At 40.2% G+C, this 22,500-nt stretch overlaps 2 protein-coding genes across 3 annotated transcripts in view; one reads left to right on the plus strand and one right to left on the minus strand.

The window, feature by feature from the left end:
- LOC138012768 (tripartite motif-containing protein 2-like) overlaps positions 1-18,372 on the plus strand; it is a 29,110-nt gene extending 10,738 nt beyond the window's left edge. Inside the window, exons 5-15 of one of the 2 annotated variants that reach the window (XM_068859657.1) lie at positions 4,299-4,541; positions 5,666-5,875; positions 6,323-6,417; positions 7,301-7,701; positions 8,599-8,872; positions 9,549-9,705; positions 11,003-11,068; positions 11,888-12,220; positions 13,161-13,302; positions 14,807-14,928; positions 16,469-18,372. In XM_068859657.1, the coding sequence (XP_068715758.1) occupies positions 4,299-4,541; positions 5,666-5,875; positions 6,323-6,417; positions 7,301-7,701; positions 8,599-8,872; positions 9,549-9,705; positions 11,003-11,068; positions 11,888-12,220; positions 13,161-13,302; positions 14,807-14,928; positions 16,469-16,771 (2,346 nt within the window). In that variant the 3' untranslated portion in view covers positions 16,772-18,372. The remainder of the gene's footprint in view (positions 1-4,298; positions 4,542-5,665; positions 5,876-6,322; positions 6,418-7,300; positions 7,702-8,598; positions 8,873-9,548; positions 9,706-11,002; positions 11,069-11,887; positions 12,221-13,160; positions 13,303-14,806; positions 14,929-16,468) is intronic. The other variant, XM_068859658.1, reaches the window with a different exon arrangement.
- Positions 17,611-22,500, minus strand: part of LOC138012769 (serine hydroxymethyltransferase, mitochondrial-like) — a 22,782-nt gene continuing 17,892 nt past the window's right edge. Inside the window, exon 16 of the mRNA XM_068859659.1 lies at positions 17,611-19,776. Within this exon, the coding sequence (XP_068715760.1) occupies positions 19,646-19,776 (131 nt within the window). The 3' untranslated portion in view covers positions 17,611-19,645. The remainder of the gene's footprint in view (positions 19,777-22,500) is intronic.

The raw sequence follows: 22,500 nt of genomic DNA on the forward strand, positions 1-22,500 counted from the left end.
TAATCAAATGGTATACTCGTGAAATAAGGGAATAATTTCATTTGCGTTTCGTCCAAATTCAAATAATTTCCCTCCCTTAAAGGCTCGGGAAATTATTTGATTTTGGACAAAACGCGCGTGAAATTATTCCCAAATTTCACTCGTCACCATTCGATTACCCATACTAATTTCAGGCCAGACTTTCAAACGATACTCTCGCCACAAACAAAGGACTTCTTCCTCTTAAAGTTAACGTCCAAAAGGGACTAAGAAGGCCCTCGTTTAACGACATTTCTTTGGCAATTCTGTTCAATTCTGTCCTCGCCGTCATAGACCGCGAAAAAGGCTGAAACTGCACGCGGAGTCGTCTCGAGTCGAGATACCATATGCTTTAGCAAATGGCTAGCATTGTTTTTCATAGTTTATGCTCTTTTCAACTGAATTTCTTTTAGAGTGAGCGCAAATGTATTCACCTGCAGAAGGGAGTGGAGTGTGGATATGACCTATAAATTTATTACAATTATTAATAATTATGAATTGGCTGGAGATTTTCTCGCAAAAGTGATTTTTTCCGATTGATGAATTAACGCGGGAATATTTGTTTTCTCCATTGAACAATTCGTATTTACTTTGTCTAGTAGAGGTAGTCTCTTTTGTGTTAAGTCATGAGTAAAGGAAATATTATGAAACTCTTTCACTCTTTCACGACAGCCAGAGGAAAAGATGTCTAAACTCCTTGACTTGAAATAAAGTGCGACCGTTTATTAATTTTTCATCGACCAAAATCTCAGTGTTTTATGAAGCCATATACTTTCGTAAGTTAGCATATAAGATTAGATATATTTTTGCAATTAAGCCCCTCTCATATTTTAACGTGGTTTGATAAAATTTGATAACAATCTAAACCGACAGAAAATAATGAATTCATAACAAAGGCAAAAAGAATCGGAAACTTTCCTCAATTCTTGCTTTTTTATTAAGTTCATTTATAGCCGATTATTTTCATTTGGTTGGTATCGTTTCAAAAAATACATTTTACTTTACAAGTGACGCAGCAGTCGAAGCTCGGTTAATGCGATAATCGGCGAAATTCACCGAGATAATGTTTTGGAACTGAGAGAATTCGAAGGTCAGTACTGTGAAGATGTTACAAGAAAGTTCGCATCCTCTTGAGATCAAGTTTACATGCGATAAATCAAAGGATCATGACTTACTTTGAGGAGGAAATAATATGTTGGAGAACAAACGATGGACACTGCTACTTCCAGCGACACGTTTACTCGGTAACTTATGAGGTAATACGATAATATGTACATTCAGAGGAGGGAATGCCTTGTAATTTCTAAGTTATACTTGGTGATGCAATTCTCTTTTGTTATAGTCATAATTAACGTTAGTCGTATTCAACCAAAGAGAACTTGAGCCATCTCTATAGAATAAATGGTTTCCTTTCCTGAGAAAAGATTTTAGAGGGGAACAAGGCCACGTCGAAGAGAAAATTGATAAAAAAAAATATTTTCTGTGAATAATGGAAACCCAAACGTGCCAATGATCTCGCACTTTGGCTCGTGATAATATGTGTACGTTAAAATAAATAGTTTTAACGCTAATTTTTCTAATTGATCAATCACTACAGTCTCTGAAAAACAAATATTTAAAAATGTCTTTTGTTTTTAAATCCGAAAAAATATTATCTCGCCATTTGGAATAGACCCTTAATTGTTCTAATATATCTAAAGTTAAACATCTAGTATTTTATTCTAAGAAGTAACCTCAAGCTGTGACTTATTTTCTAGTATCACATGGATAGATAAAAGATCAGCTAAAAATATCGAAGCCTCCCCCACCCGCGCGAATAAGTTTGTTCCCAGTGTTCACGCCGAAAAAACTAGGTTTTTACAATAGTTCATTGAGGCAAGTATCTGGAGGCTACATGACCATCAAAAATCATAAAAAAAGCCTTCCAAATAGTGTAAATTCCTGTTGAAACCCAAGCCCGGATTTGGGGAAAGGGCAGAGATGAGCCCAATTTGTGACCATGCATTTGTAGTAATGCCAAACTGCAGCACCAGAAATGCCTGAGGTCCATTGCCGTTAGGAAACTTCTATTGTGCGGTAGAAAGAAGGAAATGTGCAAGGAGATACGTGGTACGCGATGCCAACATTTGACTTCAAATTTACTGTCGTTTGATAAATGGAAAGGGACTCTTTGTTAATATACTAGTAATAGTTTTCACCACATCTGCCCCGGCCTAAGATAATATGGATGGCAGTTGAGGTGTTTTCCAATTAATATATGCTGCACATTGTGATGTCTTCATATTATTTTACATGTAATTAGCAGTAGGTAAATGAAAGTGAAAGATGCAAGGAAAGGATGGGCAACAATAAACAGCGTTTATTTTCAATTTCCATCATTTTTTATTTGATGCGCTATCAATTGAAAATCAATTTACACGATTATGGAAAATAAACTTGAAAATATTACAGTAAAACAGGAACATTAACTAAAAGGCAACATTTCGTCGTCATCTTTTTGATCCATGTGGTTCTTTCCACGGTACCTTGAAATACCATAAAATAGGAACAAAACTTGGTTATTATATTCGGATCACTGATTAGTATTATCTATGAATATAACTGTAAATATGATCGAAGATTGTTTGAAAATGTTGTCGGATTTGTGCCTGAAAAATCGATTTCTAACCCAAGCAATATGATTTTCTATCAGATACTATAATCTCTGATTTCAAAGTAAAGGGAATTGCTGTAAATATTAGAAAATTACGCACCTTCAATCGATCCGCACTTCGATATCGATTCTGCCTCGTGACTCAAGTTACCCAGAACACTTCACGAACTCGGTGAACAATACCGATACCACCTTGCGCGCTCGGTTGAGCAAATCGAGATTGCTTTCCCACTATGCAATACCTATCAATTAACATATTTTCCTCTTTTACGCGGGGGCTTCTCGGTTTCCTCCTCGGGTTTTGGTCTCTGGGCCAAAACTCTGCGGGGGCAACAAATGTCGGCAATTTAGCAGATCATAAACGCGACTGATTAATGCATCAGACGGATTAATTCAATGCGAGCTACGCAGCTATAAAAAATATAATAGTCATCTTGGCTGCCAACTGAACTTGAAGAGACGATGGAAACAACTTCTTATTTGCTCTCTTGAGTTCATATGAAATTGCGCTTTTAATTAATTTATCAAAATTCACCATTAATTTCCCGTAATTTGTCAGCTTGTTATCTAATGGTTGACGATGGTCTCATTTTGTCTTCAACACTGCTTGAGTTGACATTTGGGTTTCTTTTCCACATTTTTGTTTTCCGGAGAAGAAGATAAGAATTCTTACTGATTTTCGTTTCATTTAACCCTACAGCTGCTCCAAAGCTTAATTGCTCCGACAGGGGACATTGCCACGATTATTTCCATTTAGACTTCGATTTGAATTTAAATACGACCGTAGGCAATAACTTCCATTCTTTGCGGACGATTTTTTTCTTTTCCAACGTAAGTAATCAATATAATCAACACAGAATTGATGACCCAAATATTCTAAGCTATATGATTGGCTTGTTGATACCACGACATAAAAAATTGAAACATAGTGTCATCTTTCGAAAATTACATGACTGACCTGCCGCTGTATTTTTGAGGAAGATTCTCTCTGTCTTTATGAGTTTTAGTTTTAGCCCTAGAATTTTGTCGCTGTTAAGTCGAATTTCCTAATCATTCTTCACAGTGGGGTTCGTAGTCGGTGACAAGGGTGACGCCTTGAAAACTTGTTAATTTTCATAATGTTGTTTCGTTGGATATTGAAGTATCTTACATTTACACAGTGCGCCATCAATTTGCTCGATCTGTAGTAACCAGCACAGTTCTGCGATTCGCGAAATGTCTGTACAAGTCCAAAGCGTAGCGAAAAGCCAAAACATCTCGGTGAGAACTGTTTTTCAAATGTAAATTTAAGTCACCTGAAACTTTCTTAGTGTGGCGAGCCGTAGACGGCGACGCGCCTCTACATTGGATTCAAATTTGTGTTGTTGTTGTTGTTGAAAATTTCTTGGCGTGGTTAGTCGTAGATTTATTAAACGGCGACACGCCTCTGCAATCGATTCAGAACAAGAATTACCCTTTAAAACGAAGCTCAGTTTTCTTTGCACTCATTTACATTTTCTAAGTTCTCTTACACTCGCCGGAAATATTTCGTTCGGTAAATTGTTTCAACGTTCGGTCACGTTTGACGTAAAATATACTGAATGAACAGAAATTCTAGTCACTATATTTATTTTTCTTGATCTTTTAGGAGCAGAAGATGGCGTCGGTTCGAGATGACACCCATGACATGCATCCGATGATGATGGACAATCCAGTATTTGCCACTGGAAGTTCAGTTAATTTATTTTGTCCTTTGTGTCATGAGATGTTCATTAACCCTCGCCTTCTTCCTTGTCTACACACCTTTTGCAAGAGATGTTTGGAAAATCTGGTAGTTCCAAGGTCAAGTACCCTCACTTGCCCGGCTTGCAGGACAGATGTGATTCTTAAAGTACGTTTTGTAAAAAAAGTATCAGCTGTTTGTGGCTCAAGAATCATGACTCGGAAAATATCCGAGTGCTTCACAACAACAGACGAAATCCAACAGAAAATCGAGCAATTTCAGTTTTTAGTGGACAAAAATCTGGTACCAGAATAATTTTAAGTATTTTACAGTCCTTTTAACATTTTCTTAAAGCTTAAGATAAAAATAATTGCCTGAAATAACACCGAAAACTATTTTCCATAGGAACGAGAAAAATTAAATGTCAAAGTTCGGAGAAATTATGCAAAAACACATTTGAAATTTAATCATCAGTTTCATTTCACCAGTACTTTTTAAAGTGTTTCTTACGAAGTTCAACAGTTGTTTTTGACGTTTTGAAGTTTGTAATACGTTGTATAGAGCGAGTTTCAATCGAGCGTCGTAAAACCCAAACCAAAGTTATTACTTCGGCCAATCAAAAAGGACGGAGACAATCCGGTAGCTCCTGTAGCTGACACAAAGCGCGGGAAATTGTGCACGCGCGAGCCACGATTGGTTTTGGTGTCACTTCTGATTGGTTGAAAAAGTGAACAAATCACTGAGTGAAGTGTACTGGGTTTTTGTCCACTTGTTACTCGAACTTCTGGTGGATTCCGTCGTAATTCCTGCATATTTCGATGCTTCCTTGGTTGGATTGGACTAATTGGGAAATATGTCTCAATGTCACTCAACCCTTTGACTCCCGGGAGGGATTAGCATGTAAATTCTCCTCACCATTTAATTGAAATGTAAGTCAGACAGGTATTGAGAATGAAGATAATTATCAGCTTAACAAGTGTGACGCTGAAATAACATTAGTTTTCTCATGACTACTCAACAAAGAAATCTATAGTACTTTAGGAGAATCAACGTTTTGATATTGGGAATGAAAGGGTTTAACCGTGTGGAAACTTCACTTTGCGAGTAGAAATCGTAAATGATTTGAACCCAGGGGTTATTTCGAGTGCCTTTCGAAACTCTTTAGTGAGGTCACAGATTGCGAGTCAAAGCGCTAACCAGTACCACACTCGACGGCCGAAAAAACACTGCCTCTACGAAGTTTAAATAATTTCATGACTCGCTGTTATTATTATTATTATTTTTTACCAAAGGAGCGAGGTGTGGGCGCTTTCCCGCCAAATTTTGTGGTAACCACCATGATGGATGTTGCAGCAGTGCGCGCGCATGACAAAAATCCAATCATGTGCAGCAGTTGTGAAGACAAACTTCCTGCGGCTGCGCGGTGCATTGAATGCATGGATTTTCTCTGCCATGACTGCAGGAATGCCCACATGAGACTGAGGCTTACCAAGACACACAGAGTAAGTTCTGGTTTTGACATTCTTTAATCTGGTGTCCGTCCTGACCTGCCAATCAATTGTCACTTACGCACAATCAGACTGCTACAAACCAAGAATATTATTGGCTAAATCGGCATAGATAATCGTGCATTTTAGAACATTTCCTTGTCATCGTCTTCAAAGCAACATTGTGAAATTTAAGGTTTTAACTACAGAGTGAGTATACAACAGCGAATCGTCAGTCTATTACTTTACTTGAAGCTTACCAATCAAGTCACAGGGCTTTTTCACAGAGGTGAGAGCGCCCTCCCCTCTGCGAAAGAGCTCTGGGAACCTCGTTTGAATACTTGGTCTAGATGTTCAACGTGAACAAGATGAAGTAATTGCGAAACACTTTCGTTTGCGCAAGTCTTAGTTTACGTGACGTATTTAATAGTAGCTTTACCTCGCTATCATATCTTCTTCCAGGTGGTATCTATAGATGAACTCAAATCCAGTCCACGCCCTGAAGATTTGCTTCATCGACCAATCTTCTGCATGGAGCACGCACAGGAAAAGCTAAGGTACAACCAGACCAAGATTATATTCCATGATTTACCTGTTACAAACCCAATAAATATGTGAAAAAAAGTTCTTTGTTTTGTGAAAGAGAGCGGCTGTTTACCTATTATTTGTGATAACAGGTTTTGATGTTAAAGTGAGTTTTCTCTTTAGAGACTTCGCCAATTCTTTCGGAGCGAGAATTCCCCGGTTCGATCCTCGGTTACTTAAACGTCTGTTTCGACTTTCCTCTGATCCGTGTAGCTATAGCTTTAAATACCCGTAAAACGGAGCACTGACAGAGGGAGGGGGTAAAGGGCGCACCGTCGGCTTCCATTGATACCAGCCTCGTAGCTGAAGGAACTACCGACGTTAAATAAAGTTACTTTACCTTTTACCTTTCTGTGAGGAAAGGACATCTCCTTTTCGCCAGTAAAAGAAAAATTTCATGGATTCTTTTCACAGTCCTTTCATAACAGTTTTTCCTTGGAACTGTTTTTAAGATGGTTTAAGCTGAACGATATGCTTATTTGAATCTGTTCTATCAAATTTTTGAGATAGGCGTAGCTCGGTTAGCCTGCGAACGCAGACGTATTTCCGGCAGAGAAACGACCGCCGGAAATACGTCTGCGTTCGCAGGCTATAGCTCGGTCGGTTAGTGCGCGGCGTTCCGAGCTGGAGGTCGCCATTTTGATATCCGTCTCATCCGATCGACGCCTGTTGAGACTTTCCTCTGATCCATGTAGCTGTAGCTTTGAATACCTGTAAAACGGAGCATTGACGGAGGTAGGGGGGGGGGGGGGGTAAAAGGTGCGCACCGAGGGTCACAAGTTTATCGTTAACTGTAGTTCACTGTCACGTGTTACCCTCGTAATATAAGGTTCTTTACCTTCCCCTTTATGAAAGGTATTTCTGTGAAAGCTGCGAGAAAGCCATCTGCCGAGAATGTACAATGACCTCACATTCAACAGAACGCCATAAATACACTCAGCTTACTGATACAATTGATAAACAGACACAGACCATCGCGCAACTCGCAGACAAACTCAAGAGGAAAGTCCCTGTTGTCACGCAATCCACTAAAGACGTTGAAGAGGTGACATGTCGCCTTGAAGCTCGAGCAGAGGTGGCAAAGTCTGAAATTCAGAAATGTTTTCCGCGAATTTTGAAAGCATTGCAAGACCGAGAAAAGGGAATGATGTCTGAGGTCGAAAATATGGTGCAAAGAAAATCCAAAGTGTTGGGACTGCAACAAGAAAGATTGGAAAACGAGCTGAAACGTCTTACTGCAACCTGCAACTTTACAGGTGAGTTGGTCATCCATGATTTACTGACCCACAGGGAGCTAATTAAACATATTTTTATCTGTTCACTACAAGGATCCCAGAGGTGTCATCTCTTTTAATTAAATATTACTAGTGCTAGTGCTAATCACCCTTACTTGCAGTCGAGGACTGAATTGCGAAGGGCGCGGCTCACGACATCGGGCTGAAAGCATACAAAGGCGCCTCTGGCTGCCGCTATACAGTCCATGTTTGATGTCGGAGCACAGCACCACAGCTAGATGTTAATTAGCTGTGAGTCGATTTTGATGAGGGAGGAAAACCCTCGAGTCAGTTGAGATCGACTGAAACAGCCCACATGCTGGCCGAGGCCAGAATTGAACCCCGGCTCGCAGTGGTGGGAGGCCCGATAGATAACCACTAAGCCACTAAGCCACCCTGACATTAATCGCATTTCGCAATTTATTGGTCGCGTTTGATTGGACAGTTCTTGCATACACGAAAGAATGAGAAGGAATTTGATAGGTGTGTTTGGAACTCTGTTAAAAAAACAACACAGAACCTGAACAAAACTTTATTGCTTCTTCTTTTTTGCTGTTAACACTTAAGTTTATAGTGCAATTCAAAATCGTTCCTGAATTTAACATTCCACGTTCATCAGTTTCCTCATTTTTGGAAACCCCGGTGAAACACTCCCACTCGTTTCTGAAATATTACTTTTTATATGTTTGTTAAGTACGAATGATAGAAACGCCGCGGATCTTGCTTGTGCCTGAGTCGATAGTGAAAACCAAACCAGCCATTATAGACGTACAAGGAAAGGTTACGTTTATACATTATAGACCCTGATCAATTTGTCTCCACTATTGTTAGACCAGGTTAGTAGATAGCAATACCCTTCGTTCCTTTTCTCGTTTACAGAGGAAGTCCTGAGGCACGGGAATTCCGTGGAAATTCTCGTCATTAAGAAGCAGCTTTGTGACCGACTAAACGAACTCATCACCGCCAAGTTCCAGGGCGATCCCGAGGAAAATGACATTATCTACTTCTCGGCCAATCAGGATGAGGTGCTAAAGGCTCTGGAGAACTTAGGACAGATAAAAACTAGCAATGCGTTTCCAGCAATGTGCACTGTAGCAGATGATATGAAATGCGCTACTAAAGGAAGAAAATCTAAATTCACAGTCGTCACTCGGTAAGGATCGGTTTCTAACGTACGTTAACCTTTACAAAGAAACGGCAGCTCTACTAATTATGTACAACATTCTTCAACAAAGGAGTAAACAAAGACTTAGACTTGAAATTTCAGGAAGAACATATATTCCTGAATAGATTCCGAATTGAACGGATTAAAACCGGTACATTTTATTGGCCAATGGTCTTACATGACGGGATAAACCGAGGCAAATTCAGCGAGTGAGAACCTAGTGACAAACCCAAGGGCTTTTGTACAAACACGAAAACAATGTCCTATTACAAGAAAGAAAAAGCCGAGTAATTCTTTGGGTTAAAATTGTCCCGCCATTTTTTGAACCAGTGAGAAGGAAAACCAAATACGCTAACACGCGAATCGTGAACGATTGCTTCGAATTTTGAATATTTTATGTCTGTTGTGATTGGTCAGAATACCGAGATTGTTTTGGCTCAAAGACGTTAAATGAAGAACTTATCACAACAGATAAAGACAAAGACTAACCAATCAGAGCACAGGAAAGCGTTCGGTGCGGAGTTACTGTTGCAGATTACTTTGTTTCTGATTAGCTAAGCTTGGAAAATGCTTGTATAGTTCAAGCCAAAGACAGCTAGTAAATTACTCCACACATTCAACTGAAAATTGTCAGTCATGTTTTATCTTCTTGTGATATATTTAGTGATCACAGTGGTGCCCAGTGCTCTGGCGGTGGTGAGGATGTGTTGGTTGATGTGTATACGTCTGACGGGAGAACAGTGCCTGCCGAAGTAAGACCACTTGGCTCCTACCCAGGCTCCTCTTCATCACACGCTCTCTCGCGCTACAACTCACAAAATGTTAGCATTTCATTTCAGATTAAAATGGCATGCAATTTGATGATTTATGCGAAAAAAATAATCAATTTTATCGTTGAATTTGTTCGTGATGTTCGTCCTCAAGGCGTTGTTTCTCGAGTTTGTATGTTTTGTGTTTCACAATACAGACGTTCTTACCCATGGCACAATAATCTCTTACGCAGACATTGTTTCGCTCGTTGCGCAATTTTTGGTTCTACGGCTCACGCAACGAGCTAAATTAATGTGTGCGCAGGAGTCTAAACCTCGAAACACATCGTGATCGGCGAGTAAAGCAATCTTAACTCGCATTCTGGCCAACGAAGAACGTCTGTTGATAGCGCACAGCACCCGCACAGTAGCTATTGTCTATCACTGCACCTTGCTACGTTATGAGAGCAGTTTTCAATGAAGTGCCGCAATTTCAAACTGGAATGATTAAATTGACCAATCACAGTCTACCCAGACTATGAAATGAGCCAATCACAAAGCAACGAAAATACGTGCAGTCGGCGCCGCTAAGCACGGGAAAAAGTACGAGTACATTGGCCAATCATCAAAGCGAAGTAGCAATGTTGAAATGCTAATACTGTCGACACTCCATAGAAAACTGCTCTCTCATTTGATTTCAATTGATGTTGTTTTACTTAAACGCTTGGGTAACAAAGACACTTGACAGAGTTCATGACCAACAAAAGAGGAGGCCATTCTTAACCACTGTTGGCTGATTTTCCTTAAAGCGTTATTTGTACCACCAAACCGCGAAATTATGGTCATTACGGCTGAAAAACAGACCTACCAATAATTTAAAAGCAATTTGGAATATCTTAACATTTTACTAGACTTGGTTTTCCGGCTAACTCTTCGTTTCTTGTCATGAGCTTCCGTTGTTGAACGTGTCTTGCTTTTTCTCTTTGTATCAGTCTTTACATTGTAGCCATAAACGAAACCAAGAGTTTTTTATAGTTCCGCAAATGCGATGCGCGATACGGCAATTAATTTTAACGCAAATGTCAGTCAGTTGTTATTGTGAAGTGTGATGAGTGTCTGAAGAAACGATAATGCAATTTCGCTCGGGGGAGATAGGTGGAGTCATTGTTCACCAAGAAGTGGGGGAGGGGGGGCTATGAAAGAGGGTTGGATGGTACCCGATAGTTCAGTGAAAATGTTCTTTGCTAAACATGCGTTCTAGTTGTTAATTTAATCATCAGCGTTAGCATGTTAAATACGAAAGCAAGATTTTCTTGTCTTTCGTCTCACGCCTCTCTCTCAGATTCTCTCTCTGGTTTGCATCCCTTAGGTCGAAGACCACAAGAACGGTTCATATGGTGTAACATACAGTCCATCTACTGCTGGTATGCATAAGGTAGGTATAAACTTCTCTGAAAATGTTTGAAAATATGTTGCAGCTAATTTTAAAAAATCGACATTTTAAACACATTTTGGGTAGCAGAGATTCCCTCTTTTTTTCCCAAGCATTCTATTTCTCCGGGTGCCACATGGATTCAGTAACGTGATCTAGCACCAAATCGAAACGGCATAACTGGGCATAATGATTGCGAAATAATTTTCTTTAAAAAAAAACCTCACACTTCGCTATAGGTTAAATCAATCTTATAAAGGAATAATTAATCGTTGTCGATGTTAAACCTTGGTTGTCTCGCTTTTCATCCCTTGCGGTCTCTCTTGAGAAACTACGGACAACAAGAGAAACAGACTGCGTTACGACTACTTAAGCAATGGAAGACGTTTTCCTGTTTCCATAGCCTCATCTAAACACTCGGGGAAGTTGGCAAAATTCGAGACAGTTATGCAAACCTGAGACGCAGTCGAGGGTTTGCATAACTGTCTCGAATTCTCCCAACTCTCCCGCGTGTTTAGATGAGGCTATGGAAACACGGAAAAAAGTCCTCTATTGCTTTTATAAAATAGTTCTCAAAGATAATTCGAGAAATGAAGGAAAATGCTAGTCTTTCTTTACTTTGTGATTGAAACAGATTTTCTTGATACGCGCTCACATTTCCAACCAGCCAATCAAAACGTGCGTCTGACAACACATAACCAATCAAAATTCGTGTGATGTCACAGCCGTGTTCCATACTCTCATCTTAACACAGCTATTGACCAATGGGAGTGCGCGTACTATCCTAACTATTTTATTAAAAAATTTTGTTGCTGTGTTCAGGTTTCAGTGACGGTGCGAGATAAGCACATTCAAGGAAGCCCTTTCAAAGTGAATGTTCTCACCAGTGGAGAAGCGTACTTGAAATTCGGAAAGAAGGGGACCGAAATAGGCGAGTTTAATGGCATATTCGGCGTGGCTGTTGACGACGAAGGTCATATAATCATCACAGATTGTCATAACCATAGAGTGCAGGTTTTCAATCAAAACGGAGGCTTCATGTTCCAGTTTGGACGCAAAGGGGAAGGCAGCGGACAGTTCCAGTGCCCCACCGGGGTGGGGGTGGATCCTGATGGGCGCATCGTTGTGTGTGAAAGACTTGGAAGCAGAATACAGGTACACGGAATTCGCCTGCAAAAAGAATGTCATTTTAAGCCCCCTTACTTTGCGAACAAGCTCCACTAGACTCTTAATATCATGGGGGGCGGTTCTTGGAAGGAGGAATAAATTATACCAGGTGTAACAGTTATTTCAGGGATAAATGTTCTGTTTTAACTGTTTTAACAGAACTGAACTTATTCCGGGAATAAAGGTATTCCCTGGAATAAAGCACATTTATCCCTGGAATAGAGTTACTAAACCTTTCAGGAACCGGCCTCTGGGAACTAGATAACAATCGTTTCTTTTTGCACTGTTTCCGGGTCTATTGGTAACTTGAACTGCTGGTTGTCTTCTCTGGATCCCAAGGCCCACCCAGTTGTATCTCTTTTGTAATATCTAGGGAAACTAGGATTGAGGGGCAGGAAGTGAATGCAGCTTAGCCTGCAGAGCAGGTGTTTTTGCTTAAGGCTCGTTGAAAGTGGTTTTCGACAAACTTTTGTCGAAAGGCCGCCATATTGGAAGCGCAACAAGGAGAAAATAGACCTTTTTACAGTTCTGTGCTCAGTTACCGGGCCTTGAAATAAAGGGAGGCTGGTGTTGACCTTTGCTTTGATACAAACCTCGCTGCATTTTTTGTGTAAATAAAAACTCGTTAGCATTACTACATGATTTACATAAGAAAAGGTCCCAGCCCACCTTGTATTCAAAGGCCTGGTAACTGAGGGCAGAACTGTAAAATGGTCTGTTGTTTCAAACCCATCGACCTCTCCCCTGAAACATTTTTTAGTTCGCCCAAGCGCTATTTCAGTTTCTTCGTCTAAGAATAGATGGCGCCATAGAGTAAATCGAAGGGTTGTTCATTGCGTTTTACCCAAATACACCTGCTCTGCAGGCTAAATTGAGCTATTGAGACGATGCTGATGATGACTAAAAACCTTTTGTATTACTCGTTCAGATATTTGACAGAGATGGAATGTTTCTTCACAAGTTCTCGGTCCCAGATCTAAAGGCTTCTACACTGGCAGTCGACGCCAACAGAAGAATCATTGTTGCGGATTCAGCTAATCGTTGTATTCACGTGATTTCTCTGGATACAGGTAGGACACGTAGATATAATCTGCCGATCCGGGTCAAGTTTCTCGAACCAAAGTAACTGTTAAACTAGATTCAATACGACTAAAAAAATAGGTTGGGAGACAGTAGTTGCTATAGTGGTAAGACCACTCGGCTTCCTCCAACGTGTCCTGGGTTCGATTCCCGAACTCGGAGTCACACGTGGTTCTTTACTCTGCTCTGGGAGGTTTATACAACTCCTTATAGCACACTCAACAAAATTACTGGATTCTGATTGGACGAGAGGAGAAGTTTTGCGAAATTAGCAGACTTCGGAAGGCGACCATAAAGCATCGGAAGACTTCCGGACTTTCCCGAAGATTTCCGAAGTTGACCCGCATAATTTAGAAGGTGTCTCAAGGTTCAACCGAAGTCTTTGGAAGATTTCCGACGTTGGACCGAAGAGTTTCAAACGTTTCTGAAGTAAACACGAACGGGTCGGAGGAGATATATACAAAGCTCACCGTTACTGCGTTCTGATTGGTTGATCGTAATTTTTTTTAGTATGCTATAGCTATAAACAAAACATCGCACGACCTTCTCGTACAATCTGCCTTAAACCCCCAGGATTGATCAGTATGTTAATTCACCTCTCAATTTCAATACACAAAAATTTGGACCAACGTACGGTGGTCAATTTACATTATCAACTCCGTTGATAAAACCAAATTTTTGTGTATTACTTCCCCACCGACGCAGCACCACAATTTCTTTAGGAACTACCCCCTTCTTTCTCAATTTCAATACACTGCCAGGTAGACTGAGAATGAAAAGAGAATGAAAATCATTTTCCACTTAAGAGGTATGATCCTGATATAACACCAAATTCTCATGACCAACCAAGGAAGAAATATATGGAAATAATAAGGAGAATGAACATCTAGATCATGGGATTCATAGGGTTCATAATTTGCTTTGATATGCAGGTTCCTCGTTAGTTGACGATAGTGTCATATTTCGAAAACAACCGATCTGTGGAATGGACCTGAATTGCTTAGTCACTGCCCCGCCCACTTTCGCTTGTAAATAGTTCAAATTTTTGTGTTCGACGCTACTTTTCAGGCCAGGAAACCTTTCTTACACTCGAAGTAACAGCGAGTCCATGGTTGTACTTCAAGACTCTTTGCTGGACAAACCTCTCTGCTCTGGACCAGCCTCTTTCCTGCACGGGATTCATGATTTTGAAAATGTATCTTTTCAAGAATGTTGTGGTTGTTGCAGTGCACCTTGATGGCGAAAGCTGGTTACTGCTCAAACCGTAGGAAAGAAATTTCATCAAAATGTTTAACTGAAGTGGGCGGGGCAGTCACTCAATAATTCGGGCCCATTCCACACATCGGTGGCTTTCGTAGTAACGAGGGTAATTATAGGCTTTGATTCAACTTGACAAGAGGATAAGCCGCGCCAATGATCCTTCTTTGGTTAAAATGGTCACGATCTCTGACACGCCTTTTGTTTGAAATCATGTTTTGTCTCTTTGGTCAACAGGTCAATCATTTAAGTTTGGTTCTTTTGGTGACGGCAATGGCGAGCTGAATTACCCGTGTTACGTAGCGGTCAATTCTCAAGGACACATTATTGTGTCGGACATGCACAGCCATCGTATTCAGGTTAGCATTGATCAACGTCGTTCCCAGGTCCCCCCTCTATTTCGAAGGAAGACGAGAAATGCCTGCTCCCTTAGCTCAGTGTCAGATCTTGTCCAGAGTTAAAGCTATTTTAAACGTTAAAATATCTTCCTTACAATTAGTTATTTCCTAACTGTAGAAGCTTCAATGTTTAAGCCACAAGCATTGCATTGCACGTGTATTACACGTAGCAGTCGGAATCCAGATTTTAGAGTAACTCAAATCGACGAATTTGACTACACTTCATTTGCCACTGTTTGATTGTACATTATTTAAGAAATGTGAGTGTGAGTGGAGGCTTCAACGCGCGTTATTTTATTTTTATTTAATTCAAGAATGAAAACTCGGATTAAGGTTTACATAGTTAATTTCCGAAGCCAGAGGCTTATTTGGCAAAGATCATACAGGAGATCAGGCGAACTACCAGATGGCAAACAGAAAAAAAATAAATATAAAATAAATAAATATACAATTAAGGATACAGAATTAAACCTAAAGCTAACTATTATGTCTTCTGAGAAAGAGTTCTGAGGCATTATGAGAGGAATTATGGTTCATGGTTAAACGAAAAGTTGTATGATAGTTTACAAGGACTGGAAATAATTTCCGAGTTTACGTTTATAGTTTGAAAGATTGAGAGATTTGCGTAATGAGAGAGGAATATCATTCCAAATTCGGGGACCCTGTAACCGTAAAGAGAAAGAGTATTTATGAGTATGGAGATGTAAGTTACCTTTCTTCCTTCATCAAAAAATTGATGACAATCAGGATTAAGTTGGAAGAGAGACAAGAGAGGAATAGGCAAGAGTTTTTGCATATGAGGGAAAAAGAAACAAGACACTTGTTGCTTATAGAAAATATTGATAATTACAAGAATTGAAAAGACTCGAGTGTTACGTGAGTAAAGAAAACGAGAGTTGTTCTGAGAGGGTTTTTCTTAGTGTAAATACGAGGAAAGTAAAAGACGACTTAGTCCCCCATATAGGGAAGTTGACAATGTACAGTAGCCTTCCACTCGTCCCTAGGTCGTTCCGGGCGAAAGCGCCTTTTATCCAAGATTTTATCCGTACGGACTTAAGACCTTGAGGGCAGTTCCAACAGACCAAATCTGTGAACTCAACGCTGTACCCAATTGCCCATTTCCGAGTTACTGCATGCCTCAGTTTCAAAGCGAGTTCTGGTGCACAACCATTCAAATGGAAATGAGTTGCGTATTCTTATGCAAATCAAACTCATTTCCCTTACAATAGTTGAGCACCAAGACTCACTTCGAAACCGAGTAAAACAGCAACTCTGAAATGGCCCATTCAAACCCTTTGGGAATAAAAACATTTTGTTCCAGGTATTTCCATATCATTTCAATGTGAATGCTACATCATAATGCATATACAATACCCAAAGAATCTTAACCCCGGGAGAAGAGAATTATGCGCAACATTTAGTTATTCGATTTGGTCTATTGGGGCCGACCTTGGCCTGTGAACGTTCTATTAGTCTGAGAAATGGACATCTTTCTTTCCAGGTATTTGATCCGCGCGGCCGTTTTATGTTCAATTTTGGCCGCAAGGGGAGTCACGACGGGGAGTTGATGCGCCCCACAGGGGTGGCTGTTGGTCATGATGGTAATATTATAGTTGCCGACAGAGACAATCATCGCATTCAAGTATTCTCTAGTGAGGGCCGCTTCATTACCAAGTTTGGCACTAAGGGGGACGGGGACGGGCAGCTGAATGATCCTCATGGCCTCGCACTCACGCCCGAAGGCAATATAGTTGTTGCAGACTTTCGAAATAATCGTGTTCAACTGTTTGGGCAGCCAGCTTGAAATTACAAGTTTGCAGAGCAAGTTTTCACAATCTACAAGAACTTGGAAAAGATGGCTACAAACAGTTACCCGTTTGGCGTGAGACTGTTTCTCATACTTGCTTTCGGGACTTTGTTGTCACAATAAGGGAGCTTAAGCACGTGCGTTTATTAGCCGTGGACGGCAACCGGAAATTTGTCTTGTCACTACCACCCTTAGGTTAAAAAATCTGGGTCCTGGGTCCGGTTGTTCGAAAGCCGATTAACTTAATCCAGGATTAGCGTAAACTTTTGTTTTCAAATTTTTGGTGAAAGTTTCTTTTGCTTATTTTTGCTTTTCAAGGGTGACTTCTTCTAATGTAAAGTTTTTCCGAATATCAGCGATGAACAGCATTTGAGAGACGAGAAATAAACTCTGTGGTTAATTTTTAATCTGGGATTAGTGTTAATCGGCTTTTGAGCAACCGGGCCCTGGCATTCGAAATGTTCATTTCCGGTTGCCGTCCGCGACTCAGAAACGTCGCTTGCTTAAACTCCCTAATAGGAACAATGGATAATCCTCAATCCAGGGGATAAGCGCCCCTGAAACCAGTTGAAATACTCACAAGACGAGTGAGTTGATTTACTGGATTAAACCATTGACCTTTCGAACAACTGGGGCTTCTATTTTTCTTTCTCTTTTAATCAAAGAAAATTTTATAAAACGGAATTGAATGCCAGCCAACAAAATTAGGCCTTCAAGTCCTAAACTATACCTTCAAACGAATTAAAATTGAGGGAGCCAAGCTCCTGAATATTGCCACATTAATTTGGTGTCATTTGGACTTCTCAACCTAAAAGTGTTCAAAGGACAGCAACTCCTACAATATATAACTATTTATTTAAGAATTTGACAATTTTTTTATTGAGATAATCACTTTATTAAACACTAATATACGAATATACACCTGTTATTTTTATTTTTGCGGCATTTTAGAGTTTCATTGTGTTTGATTGACAAGTAAATTTTATTCGGTTTATGTCATGAAATTCATAAACTGAAGAACCATTTGGCCTGAGATAGCTAGAACTTGGAAAATTTTCACTACAAACTGAATTGCCAAAGACATCGTACAAAAAATCTTAAAGGCAATTCGTGTTTGCCAACAACTAAGAAAACAAGAGCGAAGTTCCTCGTATTCGAAAATCGTCATTTCTGCGACTTTCAGAGCTCTTAAGGAGTTGTGTTGTATCATAGTTAATAGACGAGAATGGTTATGAAACCTGACAACTCTCTTTGTTGTAGGTTTTTGTTCTCTTTTTTGGCCTTGACCGTGCACAAAACACAATGGTTGTTTACTCCGTATTGAGGAACTAACCAATAGAAACGTGTTGGTTACGTAATTTATGAATAGTGTATGAGCGCAAAACAAACGATTGTGCACGGTCGTGGACTTTCCAACCTAAATCTTGGCATCTTTGTTTGCTCCTTTGATGTTTGCCGAGCTTCCAAACCAGTCTTTTCTATTAACTATGGTTGTATCCGAGCCCCTTCTAAGGTTCAGTACAGCTTTGATAACATTGCAAAATATCATGTCGACGGTCTAATAATACTGGTATTGAATAAATTATGATTTTTTTTTTCCCCTAACATTTAGTTCGCTATCTCGAATTTTGCTAGAAATCTGAGCCTATAAAATATATGAAGGGTTATTAAATGAATTAATTCCTTACTTCGCAAAGTAATGCATAATATTTTATTTCATTTGTCATGCCCACGATTCTATGGAGATTTCGGTACATTACATAACTGATGTATTAGGTGTGATATGTTAAAAGTGAAGAAACCAACTGCACGAATTTTGACAGGCATTTCTCTTTCACCAAATACTAAGCCACCAAAGAGATGTCCAGTGTGTAATTATATACCGTAGCTGTCTTTCATCTCTTTTCACATCTCACGTTTTTGATCCAAAAATATGGATATCCTGCACACAGGCTCTCCGTGCAGTAAATCGGTTTGGGGCTCCAATTCCCCAACAATAAAACACACAGAGAGCCTGTGTGCAGGCAAAAATATGGAAAGAACATGAAACTGAATGCTTTGGGTGTTATTAGAACACTTTTGTAATGTATGTAAATTTACACGTGTATTGTTATCTAACAATATTGATTCTATTTTTGGCTTCGACTAACTTCCGCCCAAAACAGCTGAAAGCGACATCACTCGTCTTCCACCATGATGGCACGGGGTCGAGAATTGGACTCTTCGACTTATGCCGGTCGAACTACGATCCTAGACAAATTACAGTGGGACACCCCTGCATATGTCTCTCTTTCCTGACCACCTCGTACCTTTTCCCTCCCCTTCCATCTAATCAACGTTGACTCGAACTAAGCTGATGACACTCAACGACATGAACTTTTGGACATTCAACATTGAATATGAAGGGGAAAGGTTGATCAATGGTACAAGTCCTCGAGTAACATAGTTTGCTTTGGATAATGGCACGAAAATTCCTTACGTGAACAAATTTATTTGCCTAGGATTGTACTTCGTTCCCGAGAGACTTTAAGATGATACTCAATAAAAACCATCGATTGATTTGATATGTTTAAAGATCATTTGACGTCTTCAAGTAGTGCACGTGTTCGCGGCTTATAATCCAAAGAGTTGAATTATGATTACTAAAGGCCTTCCTTGTGGCAGTGCAGGGCAGTGGGTTTGGATTGTGACGGAACACTTGCAGCATGACCGGTGGCCGCCAGCACGTGCACGCGCGATAAAAGGAATTGGTGATTCCCTCATAAGAAAAGAACATCCTTTGTCTTTGTCTACAATTGAATGAGAATTAAAAGTCTTTTCCCCTTTGTTCCTAAACAATAATCAATATGTTGTAGTTGTACCATGTTCACTTCAGCGCTCGTCAAATCCTGGCATTGGAAATCTTCTGGCGAAACTCTCCACCTCTATCCTAAGTGAAGCAATCTTTGCTTTTGTTTCCGCGTTGGACTCTATGTACGATAGGAAGTCTTTCATAACATCACCTTCAAAAACAAAGGAAGAAATTGAATTACTTCAGGTGTGATGACAAAATGGACCTGAATGACACATTCAAATTATCAAGAGCAGGTTTCTAATATTATCATTCTCCGAATGTGGGAGGGACAAAACACTTGGCTCTGATGTCTTTCGTTTGTACAGATTTGAAATATCACTACTCTTGAATTTCAAAGTATAGCACAGAGAAAATACTCCGCTATTTCCTCAGTCCTTACTCCTAAAGCACTCTGCCACTGCCTCCACCTCACCCTGGGATAACTGTTTGGCGCGCTTCTTTCCAAAGGTGCACGCACATACATAATACATACTTAATTGACCGCTCCCCATAAGGGCTTTTCAGGGCCAATGAAACGACGGAACAGAATAATAACAACAACTGTTAAGAATCCAATCTGGCCGGAGGCGACCCAGTTGGCTATTTACAAGTGCAGCTGGGAAATTGACCGGGAACGAATTCAACGAGTGGTCAGAGGGGGTCTTGAACCCGGGATCTCCGGATCTCAAGGCAAGCGCCCTAACCACTGCCTCCCACACTAGCATTAGGGTTTATTTATTTTTTTAAGAAGTATTTCACACTTCAAATTATACAAAGCAGCTCCGCCCGCAAAAAGCCAACCCTAGTCGAGGCGGCCGGCCTAAGGTTAGAGCAGTCAGTTAAGCATTAACTAAATTACTGTTTACAAGATGTCAAAGAAAAATTAATGAACTTGGAAAGTAAATTGAAGGCTGCAAGATAGCAATGCATATATTAGTACGCGGGTGTCAACAACTTCGCAGTTACATAAATAAAATGGAGAAACTAGGTGAACAAATCAATGAAGTACAATGGCAGCGAGTTTAACCTGAACAACTATTCACCGAAGTGGAGGTGGCTAGTGGTGCATATTTACCGCGCCGCTCGGTAAATATCCACCACTAGCCACCGACATTGAGGTGAATAGTTGTTTTAGTATATACTAAAACAGTGAGATAATATACAGCACAAAAAACTAATTTGGATGGTCTCTTCACTTGTCACGGATGCAAATCGGGACGCCATTTTTTCCCGAGTTGCTCGGAGATAAATAGCACAGGATATTCGGAGTTTGACGAGCCAATCAGCGCGCGAATTCAACGCTATCCACTGTTTTAGTATACGAAAATTTGGTTTTATCAACGGAGTTGATAATGTAAATTGGCCACCGTACAGAGATTCTAAAAGGTGACGTTTCGAGCGTTAGCCCTTCGTCAGAGCGAATCGAGGGATTATGGGTTACGTGTAGTTTTTATAGTAGAGTAGGAGCTACGCTATTGGTGGTAACATGGCAACGTGAAAAATAGGAATATATTAGTTAAATGAAAAGCGTTCGTTAATACCGTGAGGATTAAGGGTGCCGATTTGGAAGATGAATTTTTGTTCTAGATTCTTGCGGCTTTCCGTCGTACCTAGATGTAGGGAAAGGCCGCAGATAGCCATGTGTTTTTGGAGTGGTTAGGGAGATTAAAATGACGAGCGACTGGCTTAGATGCATCTTTGTCATTCTTCTCAACATCGCGAAGGTGCTCGCGGAATCGGTCACCTAGTCGTCTACATGTCTCGCCAATGTATAATTTATTGCATAACGTACAGGTTATGCAATAAATGACATTTGCGGAGGTACATGTGAAACGATCGGTGATCTTAACAGATCGCTTAGGTCCCGATATCTTGCTAGTGTTAACAATGAAAAGACAAGTTTTGCATCGTGAGCGCGCGCATTTGAAAGTGTGCCGGGTTGCTCGTTAGTTTTGAGCGCGCTTCTAACTAAAAAGTTGCCTACGTTTTTGTCGCGACAAAAACGTAGGCAACCTCCGCAAATGTCATTTATTGCATAACCTGTACGTTATGCAATAAATTATACATTGGCGAAACAGGTAGACGACTAGGTGACCGATTCCGCGAACACCTTCGCGATGTTGAGAAGAATGGCAAAGATGCATCTAAGCCAGTCGCTCGTCATTTTAATCTCCCTAACCACTCCAAAAAACACATGGCTATCTGCGGCCTTTCCCTACATCTAGGTACAACGGAAAGCCGCAAAAATCTAGAACAAAAATTCATCTTCCAAATCGGCACCCTTAATCCTCACGGTATTAACGACCGCTTTTCATTTAACTAATATATTCCTATTTTTTACGTTGCCATGTAATTCGCTCTGACGAAGGGCTAACGCTCGAAACGTCAGCTTTTAGAATCTCTGTACGGTGGCCAATTTACATAATCAACTCCGTTGATAAAACCAAATTTTTGTATACTACTTCCCCACCGACGCAGCACCACGGTTTCTTTAGAAACTACCCCTTCATTCACTGTTTTAGTATATACTAACAAAGGATATCCGGAGTTTGAGTAGCCAATCAGCGCGCGCGTTCAACACTATCCACTGTTTTAGTAGGTAATAGTCTAATCAAGATAGATGCTTTAATTATGGAAAATAAAATCTGTTTAATTTGTTTTTTAAAAGCATGTTTGGGAAGTTTACGGGTCTGAAGTGAAAAGGAATTCCATTGTTTAGCTCTGAAACTCGCAAAAGACCTCTGATTTTGATTTAGTCTCGAGGTTCTGATGTAAAACTTTCCAGAGTATGATAATCTAGTTTCGTGATTGTGCTTATCATTAGCTTTTGATAAAGAAATCAGTTACGTTAGAAGGTGTTAGAAGGCCCTCTCTAAAAGCAGAGTTTGGAGGA

This window comes from Montipora foliosa, chromosome 8, assembly GCF_036669935.1.
Source record: "Montipora foliosa isolate CH-2021 chromosome 8, ASM3666993v2, whole genome shotgun sequence".
Lineage (NCBI taxonomy): Eukaryota > Metazoa > Cnidaria > Anthozoa > Scleractinia > Acroporidae > Montipora > Montipora foliosa.